This window comes from Falco peregrinus, chromosome 6 (assembly GCF_023634155.1).
Source record: "Falco peregrinus isolate bFalPer1 chromosome 6, bFalPer1.pri, whole genome shotgun sequence".
Taxonomy (NCBI): Eukaryota; Metazoa; Chordata; class Aves; order Falconiformes; family Falconidae; genus Falco; species Falco peregrinus.
The window spans coordinates 46,445,796-46,460,614 of record NC_073726.1 but is presented as its reverse complement, the minus strand read 5'-3'; the positions used below and the strand labels follow the sequence as shown (position 1 = coordinate 46,460,614).

Genomic DNA, 14,819 nt, shown 5'->3' with positions numbered 1-14,819 from the left:
TTCTTGACTACTTTGCACTTATAAACATTGCTATGTAGGATTTCTTCGTCTAGCAACCAACACTTTGCAGTGTACTTTAAAAGAATTCAGAAACTCCTGAACTGGAAAAACAGGCTTTTGATAATTCCTGTGACCTCTCCTCAAGAACCAAAGAATGTATCTGCTAGAGCAGGGATTAAGGATGCTGTCCTTAAGATACTGACAAGCAGGTAAAGAGGATTGGTCTAAAGTCAGATTGCTGTGTGTTCTGCTGAACAGCCTGGCTCATAGGAAGACATTTGATGCTTGTTAGGGTAAAGAGTCATCATATACAGTAGTAGTTATTTTTAAGTTCTGATATTTCCAGGAAAGCCAATTACCTACAGATACAAAACTGTAATGCACTTTCTAGTTTATTGGTTAACAACAAACATACTAGTGATGGTAAGCAAAATACATATATATGAAGCAAAATTAATCATAAAGACAAGTGCAAGATCCTGCACCTGAGACGGACATACCCAAAGAGCCCAGTGTGGGCTAGGATGTGTGGTGGTCTTGGTGAAAGGGACCTGGGGGTGCTAGCGGACAGCAAGCCCAACAGGAGTCAGCAGTGCGCCTGCAGCAATGAAGGCAAATCGGATCCTGGGCTCCATCTGCAGGGGCATTACTGGCAGGGACAGAGATGTGACCATCCCAACCTGCTCAGCACTTGTCAGGCCACACCTGGAGTAGCGTGTCCAGTTCTGGTCCCCACAATTCAAAAAAACGTGGACAGACTGGAGAGGGTCCAAATGAAGACCGTGAAGATGATCAAAGGGCTGGAGAATGTGCCCTGTGAAGAAAGACTGAAGGAGTTAGGTCTGTTCTCCCTGGAGAAGAGAAGGCTTTGGGGGTAACCTTATCACAGTATTCCAGCTCTTGAAATGTGGCTACGAAGAGGATGTGGGCAGTGTCTTCACAAGGAGAAGACAAAGGGCAACAAGCAGAAGTTGCACCAGGATGGGTTTCATCTTGATACAAGGAACTTATTTACACCAAGAAGAATCAAATCACTGCAACAACCTCCCCAGGGTTATGGTGGAGCCCCCATAACCGGAGGTTTTCAAGACAGAGTTGGACAGGGTGGCAGATCATCTCATCTTGGGTCCCTTTCCCATGGAAGGTTGGGCCAGATAATCTGTTGAGGTCCCTTCCAGCAGCCTAGGCTCTTCTGCAGTTCTGTGACTCTATAAAAGTGCATGGTATTTGACAGACTTCAGTAAAAGCCACTCAGCGACAGCAAACAGCAATAACACTGGGGTTTATACTATTTAAAGAATGCTAGTTACGGCACACTTAGAACAACAGTATAACGGTGATGCTGGAATAAGAGTCTTTTCCCTTTCATCTACTAACGGCCTCACGCAGCGAAGGCGGGCGGCCGCACGCTCAGCCCTCACGCGAAGCGGTTTCCATTCATCGCGTCCCCGCCCGGTGCGCCGGGCTCCCGCACGACGGCAGCGGCTGCACTGAACTGCCCGGGACACGCGCGGCGCCCCCCCGCTGCCATCCGAGGGCCGGGCGCCCCCGCCGCCGCCTCCCCAACCTCATACGCGCTCCCCGCCCCGGGCTCTGGCGTTAACGGCCCCGTGCCCGCTGTGCTGCGGCCGGGAGGGCGGCCCCGCCGCCACCCCCCCTCGCTACTGCCCCCGCAGCGCTGGGCGTGACCGGCGGCGGCGCGGCCCCGGCGAGGAAGGGGCGGGTACGCGGGGACCGCGGAGAACGGCAGCACCGCCTCCCCTGCCCGAGCCTTTGCCGAGAGCTTCCGGGTGCCGCTCGACCAATAGCCTGCGCGGCCCGGCAGCGTCACCAGCCACGTGAGCGCGGGCGCGCGCAGCCGGAAGCGGTGCCGCGGCACTCCTGCGTCCCATCAAGCCACGCGGGCGCGCTGCTCCTCCACTCTATGGTAACCATAGAGACCCACGGCGGTGGCGGATCAATACTGGGACGGCGGCGGCCGTGGCGCCGTGGGGAACATGGCGACGCTGGTGCTGGATAACGGCGCCTACAACGCCAAGATCGGCTACAGCCACGCGAACGTCAGGTGAGGGCCTGGGGGGGGGCGGAGCGGGGCGGGCGGCCCCGTATCGCTGCGCCAGCGCCCCCGGCACACCCGCCGCCCCGCCTCGGCCGGGCCCGGCCCGGCCCGGCCCGCCGGGCCGCCCCTCCTCTCCCTCGGCCCCTCGCCGGCGACCGGGCCGGCAGCGCGCGCGCACTTGCGGCGGAAGAGGCCCGGCCCAGCCCCCCGCCCCTGCAGCGCGCGCTAGCCGGCCCGGCGGGACGGTCGCTCGTCCCCCTCCGCCCGCGGCGGCGGCTCGGCTCGGGGGAGGGGGCTGGGACGCGGTGGGGGCGCCGGGCGCTCACCTCGTGGTGCGGGGCGGCGGGGGGCGGCGGGGGCTCAGTGCGGGGCCGGGTGTTTGATTTTCCCCAGTGGTGTCTTACCTGCGCGGCGGTGTCAGTGGGGAGATGGTCCCCAAAAACTGACCCCAGTAAATGGGGTTGTTTATAACCGAGCACGGCAGGAAAAGTTACGGAAGGTGTGCTGCTCGTGGAAAGTAGTGTCTTGTCTCATGATGAATAGGAAACTTCTCAATCTTTTCCAGCGTTATTCCTCAACTGTCAGTTCAGGTCAAAGACTGCACGCTTGAAAACCTTTACGCAAATCAACTGGATGAAATTAAAGATCCCTCTGGTCTTTTTTATATTCTCCCTTTCCAGAAATGTAAGTAAGATATGCTGAGTTTAATATGATAGCCAAATGTAAATTGTTTTAAGGAATGGTTTTCACACGCTGCGCCCCAACTGCAAAGTTATATGTGTATCTTACAAGAATCACATTCAGCAGTGTGAAGTTTAACAATTACAGAATCACAGAATCATTTAGGTTGCAAAAGACCTTTAAGATCATTATGTCCAACTATTACCCAGCACTGCCAAGTCCACCACTAAACCATGTCTCTCAGTGCCACATCTACACGTCTTCCAAATACCTCCAGGGATGCTGACTCAACCGCTTCCCTGGGCAGCCTGTTCCAGTGCTTAAAAACACTTTCAGTGAAGAAACTTTTCTCATATAGGCCCATCTAAAGCTCCCCTGGTGCCACGTGAGGCCATTTCCTCTTGCCCTGTCACTCGGTACTTGAGAGAAGGCACCAACGCCCACCTCACTGCAACTCCATTCAGGGAACTGTGGAGAGCAGCAAGGTCCCCCCTGAGCCTCCTTTTCCTCCAGGCTAAACAACCGCAGCTCCTTCAGCTGCTCCTATTAGGACTTGTTCTCTAGACCCTTCACCAGCTTCACTGCCCTGCTGCGGACACGTTCCAGCACCTCAGTGTCTTTCTTGGAGTGAAGGGCCCAAAACTGAGCACGCTATTTGAGGGGCAGCCTCACCAGTGCCGTAGTACAGGGGGACGAATGCCTTCCCTGGTCCTGCTGGCCACACTGCTTCTCATACAAGCCAGGATGCTGTTGGCCGCCTTGGCCACCTGGGCACACCGTGGGCTCATATTCAACCCGCACCAACCAGCACCCCCAGGTCCTTTTTCCCCAGGCAGCTTTCCAGCCACTCTGCCCCCAGTCGTAGCGTTGCCTGGGGTTGTTGTGACCCAGGTGCAGGACCTGGCACTCAGCCATATTGAACTTACACAACTGGCCCCGGCCCATCAGTCCAGCCTGTCCAGATCTTTCTGTAGGCCTTCCTACCCTCAAGCAGATCAACATCCCCCCTCAACTTGGTGCTGTCTGCAATCTTACTGAGGGTGCACTCGATCCCCTCATCAGATCATTGATAAAGATCCTGAACAGAGCTGGCCCCAGTACTGAACCACTGAGAACACCACTTGTGACTGGCCACCAGCTGGATGGAAACTCCATTTACCACCACTCTCTGGGCTCGGCCGTCCAGCCAGTTTTTGACCCAGCAAAGAGTACGCTTGTCCAAGCTACGAGCAGCCAGTTTCTCCAGGAGAATGCTGTGGGAAATGGCGTTAAGGGCTTTACTAAAGTCAGGTAGACAACATCCACAGCCTTTCCCTCATCCACTAAGCAGGTCACCTTGTCACAGAAGATCAGTTAGTCAAGCAGGACCTGCCTTTCATAAACCCATGCTGATAAGGATCGATCACCTGGTTGTCCCATACGTGCTATGTGGTGGCACTTAGGATCATCTGCTTCATAACCTTCCCCAGCACTGAGGTCAAACCTCAGTCAGGCTTCTGTCAAAGAGAATAATGTATATAGGAAACAAATTTGCATTGTTTTTATAGTGTAGTAATTAACAGATTGATGGGGAATATTTGTAACATTCATTATCCTATGTAACATTTACTCCTTAGCATAGAAATGTGAATTTAGACATTCAGATTTTTTTGTTTTGCCAGCCTATTAATCCGTTGACATTTCTTGATTTCTAGTAATATGTTTTTTAAGTATCACTTTATTTTCTAAACAGTGTATATTTTTGTAAATTTCTACAGGGTTACTTGGTGAACTGGGATGTCCAGAGACAGGTTTGGGATTATCTTTTTGGAAAAGAAATGTATCAGGTAAAAGCCTTTTTTGTAATTACAGATTTTGTGTAGGTTAAATACTGTCTAGTGGAATTAACATTAAGTACATCCAAATATTAAATAGAGCTGGTGAGCTTACTGTTCTCTTTGAAAGGGCCTTCAATTAGATATGACAGGTTTTATTTTTTTGCTAACTGAAGAAAATTTTTGCTTTGATCTCTGGTGTATGAGTTTAAAAAATGTAATTTTTTTTAGTCTTCTGTGTATTCATATCGAGTTCAGTTCACATATGTTAAGAAATTCATATCGATATTATTAAGAGTTCAAGTTTGAAAAATAATAATAATTATAGACAGGTACAATGTGGTGTAGAGATCAAGAAACTGTTTATGTGAAAGAGTGATGAGCTACATCAGTAGGCCAAAAGACATACTCATTAAATAACCCTCTTTGGCAAACCATTTTCTACCGATGAATAAATTGAATGTTGTCCTGGTTTTGGCCAGGACAGAGTTAATTTTCTTCTTAGTAGCTGGTGCAGTGCTGTGGTTTTATTTGGTGTGAGAACAATGCTGGTGGCACACTGATGGTTTTAGTTGTTGCTGGGTAATGTTTACACTAAGTCAAGGACTTTTTAGTTTCCCAGGCCCTGCCAGCCACAAGCTGGAGTGGCACAAGAAATGGGGGGTGTGGGGACACAGTCAGGACAGCTGGCCTGAACTAGCCAAAGAGCTGTTCCATACTGTGGGGACATCATGCTTGGTATATAAACCAGGGGGTTGGCTGGGGCCTGCTCTTCATTGCTCAGGGACTGGCTGGACATCGGTCAGTGGGTGGTGAGCAGTTGCATTGTGCATCACTTGCTTTCTTTTCTCCCCTTCCCTTTGGATTTAATTCCTCACCTCTTCTCCCTCCTTTTCATTATAATCATTACTGCTGTTATTATTATTATTGTTCTTTTTGTTTCTTTAATTTCAAATATTAAATTGTTTTTACCTCAACCTTTGAGTTTTTACATTCCTTTCTGATTCTTCTCCCCATGCCTCTGGGTGAGGGGGGAGGCGGAGCGAGTGGCTGCATGGTACTTAGTTACCAGCTGAGGTGTTAAACCTTGACAAATGTATAAATATCTGATACTTAATTTTTTTAATTTATCACACAAACTAGATTTAGCACAGGAAGTGTAGTAAGGCTTCCCATTTATTTTTTCTTTTAAAGAAGTATTATATACTCTGAAAGATTTTGTTTTTTCTAACACCTTGGAGGGCAGAATGGTACTGAGAATTAAAGTAATACCTCAAAATATATTGTCTCCATACAGGAAAAATATACAGTGCTGGCTTTTAATACTTAGCTTTTGTTTTAGTTTTGGAACAAGATTCAATTTAGTCATGGTTTTGAGGACATGAGTGAAGACTACAGAAAGATACAGCTGGTAATACATTTATGGCCATATCTAGTTATGACTGAAGTAACTCTATAAAATCCTCTCTACAGGAGTTGGAGATATCAGTAAATGTGCAAGGTCCAGGATCTTTTGCTGGCATTATGAGAGGTCACTGGAAGTTTTTATTATTGATTCAACTTTGTGCAGGACTTCATCTTTTGTTATTATATAAGTGATTTTGTGATGCAAGTGTTGAGCTGTAAGAAGAGACTTATCTTCTGTAGTTGACACGATTAGTGTAAGGTATTTTACATTAGTATTGTAATGTTCCTTTAAGGGTATCTCTTTACAAAGTTGGATTACTACTTGTAAGGATGGTAGCAGGAGCTGAATATATATGAAGGTGTTCCCTTCTTTCATGTTTTTACTCATTAATTTCATAAAGTTGCATCACTGTTTATTAAGTCTTTAAAAAAACCCTAGAACTTTCTAAGCCTAGCTTCTATGAACATATGGCAAGTGGTGATGATGTCTTCAAATTTACATGATCTTCAACTTCTGCAAAATATGGTAATGAAGTATTAATTTCTAAGTTTTGTGTAATGACAATCTTAATGTATTTTCTTAGGTGGATTTTGTAGATACCAATATTATTATTACTGAACCATATTTTAACTTCAGTTCAATACAAGAATCCATGAATGAAATTCTATTTGAAGAATATCAGTTTCAGGCAGTTCTTAGAGTAAATGGTGAGTCTGTCTCCTATTAGTTTACATTTATGTATTTTGAAAGTTAACCTTGTAAATAAATAAGCATGCTTGTGTGCATGCCTGTATATGCACACACATGTATATATAAAGATAGTAAAGAAATTACTTCATTTCCTTCCTGGTCCTTGAGTAATATGCCTGCTATGTGTACTCAAACTGGATTAAATTTTTTTTTTTTTTTTTTTTTTTTTTTTTTTTTTAGAAATTCCAGCTATACGCTTATATTACTTTTGTGAGAGTGGGAAATTTAAGGAGAGTCAGGATGGCAGAGATAACAGATTTGAAACAGGATAGCATTTGAGAAAGTCTACCAAAAACTTGTATGAAGCCTTTAATAGCTTTCCTTTTTTTTTTTTTTTTGGGGGGGGGGGGGGGAGTGGGAGTGGTCTTTGGTTTGGTTTGGGTTTGTATTAGCAAATAAAATGCAGCATTACAATCATGAAATGTATCTTACAGGGAATGTGTAAATAACATCAGAGCCCTTCTGAAAGATACCTGGACATGGGATAGTCTTTTAGATAGGTTTGATAAGTATTGGTGTGATCAGTCTGCTTGGACATTAGGAAAAGAAACTGAACATGGACTGAAATTATTGAAAAAAGAAGAAATGGGGGCATATATGAGACTTAATTTTGTCTGCTGTCAGAATTAGTTCATGTGTTGGCTGTAGTGTTATGGTATTGCACTCTTGGAAGTCTGTTGAAAGGCATTTGATATATGTAGCAAGTACATTTTCAATTCGATGTAAATTCTAAAAGTGTATATTCATGTAAAAATTGAATGAAATTTTTCTGTATTTCAGCTGGAGCTCTTAGTGCGCACAGGTATTTCCGGGATAATCCATCTGAGCTATGTTGTATCATTGTGGATAGTGGATACTCTTTTACACACATTGTACCTTATTGTAGAAGTCAAAAAGAAGAAGGAAGCAATCATCAGGTAAACTGCAGCTTGTATTTCAAGAAGAATTGTTTGCTATGCGCCAAAGTTAATAATGACAGAATTCCTTCTGTTGGTCCCTTTTCTGTAGGATTTACGTTGGAGGAAACTCTTAACCAACCATCTAAAGGAGATAATCTCTTACAGGTAAAGCATGCTGATCATCATCTTGAGACCTGATATGAAATGAGCTAGAAGTTTGTGGGGATATTCTTACTGTTTCTGTGAATTTTAGATTAAAATGCTGTTTGTTATAATCTGTTAGCTACCATTTTAAGCTTAAGATCAAGATGAATTAAGATGAGCTTAAACTCTTTGAAGAACTAGGCTGTTACGGTTTTTAAAGTGCCAGCACTTTTGAAGTTGCTGAGGTTACCTGTGTGCTCACAATATACAAGTCCTTACATACTTTCTGAGATGTCTGAGTAGATCATCAATCAGTTTACTAACTGATTCCATCAGTACAAAAAATAAAATTCAATATGATCAACTTTTTGTTAGGATCCTTTAGCTTGGCACTTTATCTAGGTAAAGGTCTTGGCTAGTAAAGCTAATTGCAGGATTATGGCTATACTTGTTACAAAGACAGGGGGCAAATGCAGGTAGATGTTTGTATTATTGAACTGTGAAATAGGAAAATACTAAACTCCATTAGGCAGGAATGCTTTTGTAAATTGAATACAAGTTTTAGATATTGTGACAGTAGCTTTTCTCTGATTTGAAAACTATGGTTGCTCATCTCCAGTGGAAAATTGACAGGTAGTCAATTATCTAAGACTTAATTATTCTCAAACTTCTAGGTTTTTTTTCATTTTTCACAGGCAGCTACACGTTATGGATGAAACGCATGTAATTAATCAAGTGAAAGAAGATGTGTGTTACGTTTCTCAAGACTTTTACAAGGACAATGGACATTGCCAAGTACGTACATAATGGTATCAACGTCAGAGGGTTGTCCTTCTGAATAATCCATTTGTATGACCAAATAAAACTATACTCTTAGTCAGAAAATTTGCCGAGTTAAGTCAAAGGAAGTCTTTTCAGTATAAAATAGTTGAATTTAGAACTTGTTCCTTATTCTGTGGTATTTTACATTCTTCTCTTTCAGATTGAAAGGAGAGGAAAAATACTGTAATGGTAGATTATGTTTTGCAGACTTCAGCACAATCAAAAAAGGATTTTGTAAGGTAATGGTAGTATGGTTTTTGAAGTATTTTTCGGACCCTGTTCCCCTGCACGAGTCCTAGTAGAGACATTAACAAGAATTTCTTTTTTCTAATGCTGTATTGTAACATCTTTCTGTGATCTGCAATTAATTGGTAAAGTCTTCTATATGGAAGTTGAGATTAAAATTAAATACTATTTTTCCAGCATAGCATTTTATGTTTCTATTAATTAATACTTGTAGCTTTCTATGCATGTACTCTGTCAAACAACCTATCCATATCATTATTGTTGGGGTTTTTCAGTTAGTGGGATTTGATATTTAAATACCCGAATAAGTAGAAGGTTCAAAGTCAGGTTGTAGAAGAGCCTGAAAAGTCTTCATATCAATGAAGACAATGTCACAATTTTATCTCATTTACTGAGCTGGCCATAGTTTCAAAAGCAGTCCCAGTATTTTAAGGCCACTCTCATGCATACCTATTTTGTTTTGCTTCAGGCAAAACTGCAGTTGATAAGAGCAAAGTCACTTCAGATTTAATACCAGAGTACATATTATTCTTAAAAGTTTGTTGATAATGTGACTTAATGTAGAATATGCTGCCTACCTCTGCAGTACATGAAAAAGATTAGCTGAATACTGTAGGATGTGATTTCTTTTCTTAGCAGTGGCTACTATTCATGTCTTTAATTTAGCCAAGGGAAGAGATGGTGTTAAGTGGAAAATACAAGACTGGCGAACAAATACTTCGTCTAACAAACGAAAGATTTGCAGTTCCAGAAATACTCTTCCATCCTTCGGATATTGGTATTCAAGAGATGGGAATTCCTGAAGCCATTGTTTATTCTATTCAGAATTTACCTGAAGGTACAAACTACAAATATTTTGAAAAGTAGGCGGGGTTGGTGGAGTTGTGTTGGTTTGGTTTGGTATGTTTTGTTGGTTTTGGTTTTTTTAAGCATCCAGAGCGTCTTAAGAAGCTAGTACTCTAAATATGCCAGTTACTAAGTAGTTGTGAACTGTTCCGTCTTCTGGTTTGTGTCATATACTGTAGAACTGATTGTCTACGAGATTCTCTGTTAGGTAAATGCAGTTTTGTGGTGATTCATTGATTGGTTTCTACTCGTTTCAGATAATCATTGTAGACTAAATTCTTCTTAACATCCTTTTCTAATGTGACCTATCTGTCTTTGACACTGATGATGGGATATACTTGAAATAAGTTTTGTGTTTTAAAGTATCTTTCTTCACTGAAGAGAAAAATCAAACTGATGAGAAAAATGAAACTGACCAAACTCAGTAATTTAAGCATCAAAGTATAAAACATTTCTGACTGCTGTTTGTCAGAAGTAATACTAAAGCTTTCATTTTATAGATGATGTACATGTAATTAATGTTATTACTACAAAGATGACTTTCATAGGTTTTATGATACCACATAAGTATGGCAGTATTGAGGCTATTTTGTACTCTTAAAAAAAATGTATCATCTAAAATCCCTTTTGAAAGGGGCATTGTGTTGGCAGACATGAACGTTAATAGACAACATCAGAAAACAGTAGTTTTCGAAGCCAGATTCTAAAAATCACAAAGAACAGAGGGTGACTGGTCGCTTTCTTGTGTTTCTCAGTAAAGCTATTTAACTGATGTGACCATTAGATGATCATGAAATCCTTCTATGCATATTTATTACTTCTGTTCCAATTCATAACAAATTTGGGGAAAAAAACTTTTAGTCTTTAAATATATATTCAGTCTCTAACTACAGATTTACTTACATATTTTACAGAAATGCAGCCTCATTTCTTCAAAAACATAGTTCTGACTGGAGGAAACACCCTTTTTCCAGGCTTCAGAGATCGGGTTTATTCTGAAGTTCGATGTCTTACTCCAACTGATTATGATGTTTCTGTTGTTCTTCCTGAAAAGTAAGTTCTAAACTGTACAGAACAACTTTTGTCCTTCTAGCAGAACAAACTATAAAGTAGTATTTCTTTTCCTTATTAAAAAGACAGATTGAGTAAAGGAGTTAATTTAAATAGGAAGTGAACCAAAATTGTACAAAAAAAGAATGTTTTAAATCAGTGTATTTTCAGGCAAACCAAATAAATTAAAGACCACTTGCTTGCCCTGTACTTTGGCTAATAAAGCATATAAGTAAATGATTTCAGTAACAGATAAATAAGACACTATTGTCATTAAGTGGATACATAAATATGCAAGATTAGAATCCAGACTTTTACTTAGAACTTTCAGCACCTGAATGCTACCATGTCATTATTAAAGGAGCCACTTCAGGGATTCGAAAGGGGTAACATCTTTGCAGAGAGAGAGTACGCAGCTGAGACAAACAAGTATATCTTGAAAGTCCAAACAAATGTTTACTTTTTTAGAGTATTATTAAAAAGTATTTTAAAATGTTGTTAAAGAATCATTATCTGTGCAGAGTATAAATGCAAAGACATCTCCACTTCCTGCCCTCTCCACACCTGCCTCCAAAGAAGCACTTGTTTTCTAAACAAAGCAAAGTCAGTTAGCCCTGCCAGAATTTCAGAATTTGTGTCTTGTAACTTGTGTGGAGCTGGATGGTTTGATTTAGCAAACAGAAATATATTTTTAAATAGTTATGGCTAAATAAAAGTCTTAGAAATCATCACTGCACGCTTCTATTTTAAATGAATTTACAGATGAGTAACAATAACTTTGTTTATTTTTTCAGCCCTATTACTTATTCTTGGGAAGGGGGAAAGCTCATTTCTGAAAACGATGATTTTGAAGACATGGTAGTAACTAGAGAAGATTATGAAGAACATGGACACAATATCTGTGAAGAGAAATTTGATATATAGGTAGTTTGATACATTGTTATTCCATTGTTTTACTCAGAATGGAACTGTTTGAACTACAAACTGTTATCTCTCAGTTAGGATTGTGTTTTAGCTTTCCTCTATTTAAGTAGGTTGGGAAAAACTTAATTTTCAGAGTTTAAAAATAAAGTTTTACAAACCTAATACTATGAAATAATATATGTTCATTGTAATTTCATTATGTTCTCATCTTCTACTGATAGTTTCATTGTATTCTTATTGCAGAAAACCTCAATGTATGAGGCAGTGAAAATACTGAATGCTTGTACTGGTGTGACATGAATACATTGTGAGAAGAAATCAAGTATTTTTTTTCTCCAGAAACTAATGTTATTCTAATTTGCACACGCAATTGAATGGACATTAAACACATCTCATAAGGAATACCTAAGTTTTATTTCTGGTTATTTTAGTGAATAGCCATGAGAGGAGTATACTTGAAATGTGACTGCTGCTATTGAAAGTATACTTCTGCTTTGAGAAGGCAGTAATTTGAACAATTTCTTTTTAAAAGGGTTTGGGGTTAGTAGGGTGTGTTCTTGTTTGTTTGTTTTGAAACAATGGCTGAGCAAATAAGCTTCCTGATGCTCCCTCACCTTTCTGAAAAGGTGAAGTCAGCAGCTGTCAGAGGTGAACAAAGGTTGCAGCTTGTGTCCTGGGTAATCCCAGCTGGGCCCTATCCAGGCATTCTAGATAAAACACAAATGCCCCAGCTTATTATTTCTGTTTGTAGAGCAAAGGTAGCATCAGAAGCTCTGTTACTGTGCCATCAGTCTGTGCAGCACTGCATGCAGGCACGGAAAGAGCGACAGTACATGCTCCTGGCCAGATAGAAGCCTCAGAGGGCTGTGCTAGTATGGGGTGCCCCACCTGGCTTGCTTGGTTGCTGGGATGGAGATAATGGAGGCCTAGATGCTGACACTGATTTTGACCTGATGCAGCTTGTGGCCACAGGGGTATCACCCTTTTAGTAGGGCTGGTGACACTCAGTGGTCTCCAATTTGCAAAGGAATATCCTATTCTCAGCTGAAATCTCATATTCCCTCTCTTGTCTGCCCTCTCTTGTCAGGGATTAAGCAGAAGCTTCACTAGATTTCATGTCCCTTTAGTGGTCCTTGGCAAGCTCCAGAGCAGGGCACTTGGAATCACAACAGATAATTACGGCCTTCTGAAAAATTGTTCTTTGTGATGATGTGTGACCAAAGGGTAATTGATGTAGTGGAATGGTCAGAGCTGTGAACATGGGAAACAAAGGCATACCACCAGCCCCAGCCTTACTGATGGCATTAAGATAGAGATTCCTTCATCTCTGGCTTCCATTTCTTTTCTACTTCAGATGAGCACCTGGAGTTGGATCCACATTGTTCTGATCAACATTACAGATTCTCATGAGCTGCTCCCGTTGCTACACAGAGGTCTCAGCATAAGGGTAACATAGAAGAGAAGCCAACACCCCAGAGAATGGGAGATCTTGATGAGGAGCTGTCCCCGTTAAAAAGTTTCCTGGGATGATCTTTCTTCTTGACTTTTTTTTTTTTTTTTTTTAAACTTTGGACTGCCAGGTCATGGTGGCTTTCCTCTAGTCTAACCTGCTGAAAGGAATGGAAGAGGTACCCTGCTCCTCCCATTAATAGCTACATGAGCCACACAGGAGGCAGCTGGGATATTAATGCATCAGAACACTGCCTACAAATTCCTGGATACAGCTGTTGTGTTACTCCGTAAGAAAATACAGGACCTGAATAAGTCTAATACACTGTTATTTTAATAGCCACATGTAAAGGCTCTTGTGTCTGACATCTAGTTTTTTAAATAACTGCTTCACAATATTGTCAGCATGCTTTAGTTGGGACCTAAAATAAGGGAATATGCACATTGTTCCTATAAAAGCAACAAGTAACCTCGTCCTTTGTAGAGGCAAACATGAATATTTATGTTTGAATACAAGCCCTCCTTCCTTTGAAGGTGGCATCATTTTTATTTTGTTAAGACTGCACTGGAAAGTAGCGCTAGAGTAAACTTCACTCTGGAAATGTTGTACTTCAAATACAAATTCATATTGGCAATTAATTTGATAGCTGTATGCTAGAAATCATAAATGGGAATGAGTGAGAGGTCCAGCATCCCTACCAGATGATTCTGTGTCAAATACTGTTAAAGTGACAGAACTTTTTAAAGTCCTAAGGTTTTCCTAATTTTGAAATGTAACAAAGCGTAACAATGTAAAAAACAGTAATCTGTAGTTCACCAAACTTGTTCTGTTCTGCAGGCCCTTACACTTAAATGTAAACCATGTTTCTTTCAACAGAAGATTAAAAATTAGTAAACCCACCTATCAGGGTAGGTGAATAAGACAGAGCTCTAAAGAGGTCTTACTTTCCATTACAGAACTAGATCAATCTTGACTTCTTGTCCCATGAACAGAAGAAAGCACCTGGCAGCTATAAACTCCTGTCCACTTGAAGCATTTCCTTGCTGTTTGATACCTGGCTCTACACCCACTAAGCTCCCTCTTTCTTACAAGAGCACTATGAAATGACAAGATAGATCCATCGCTTTTTATGTAATGCTTTATTATCATCTTTACATTATCACAAGAAACTTCTAATCAAGTCACAATGTGCAAGATTTTTTTTTAATACAGTTTTCCCAGTCTATCTAGCCGAGAAATTACCACGTTATCATCCCTCACTGTTACCAGAGTCGGTTGAGTGAGACCCTGTAAAGGGACTGGGAGGGGAGGTGGGGAAAGCGAAACCAAACTCAAATCCCTTTCTCCCACTACTTGACACCAGAAGCACTTGATCAGGAAATACCTGTTCATAGTCCTCAGTAACCTACTCCTGTACATGTACCCTTTTCTGTGAGAATGACCACCCCACCCCCAGGGCTAGAAAAAGAATATGAGGCCCTGAAATCTAGTAATTAGGGTATTCACCCCGGAAGGTGAAACTTGGTCTTTTTTCCTGCAGAAATAGTTTATTTCACATTGTACAGTCCCTGTCAAATAACAAGTGCATAAACAGGGCTGCACGGACAGAGATTTAAACTACATTCTCCGACTTCTAATAAGGCCAGATCATTTAAATAAGGCTACTTGAAACATGCAACTTTGCACAACCTACTACCTGTACACAGAGCTGGTTGTATCTAACAGT

The 14,819-nt window shown here is 41.5% G+C and overlaps 1 protein-coding gene across 1 annotated transcript; it reads left to right on the top strand.

Annotated features, from left to right (window-relative positions):
- Nucleotides 1-1,846: 1,846 nt before the first annotated feature.
- ACTR6 (actin related protein 6) lies at nucleotides 1,847-13,202 on the top strand. Its single transcript, XM_055808775.1, is given in 15 exon segments — nucleotides 1,847-2,065; nucleotides 2,625-2,634; nucleotides 2,636-2,678; nucleotides 2,681-2,742; nucleotides 4,498-4,566; nucleotides 6,546-6,669; nucleotides 7,493-7,629; nucleotides 7,721-7,776; nucleotides 8,451-8,535; nucleotides 8,537-8,550; nucleotides 8,738-8,816; nucleotides 9,490-9,661; nucleotides 10,584-10,722; nucleotides 11,514-11,643; nucleotides 12,998-13,202. Coding segments are annotated over 14 exon segments (1,188 nt in total). The 5' UTR covers nucleotides 1,847-1,997; the 3' UTR covers nucleotides 12,998-13,202.
- Nucleotides 13,203-14,819: the final 1,617 nt, after the last annotated feature.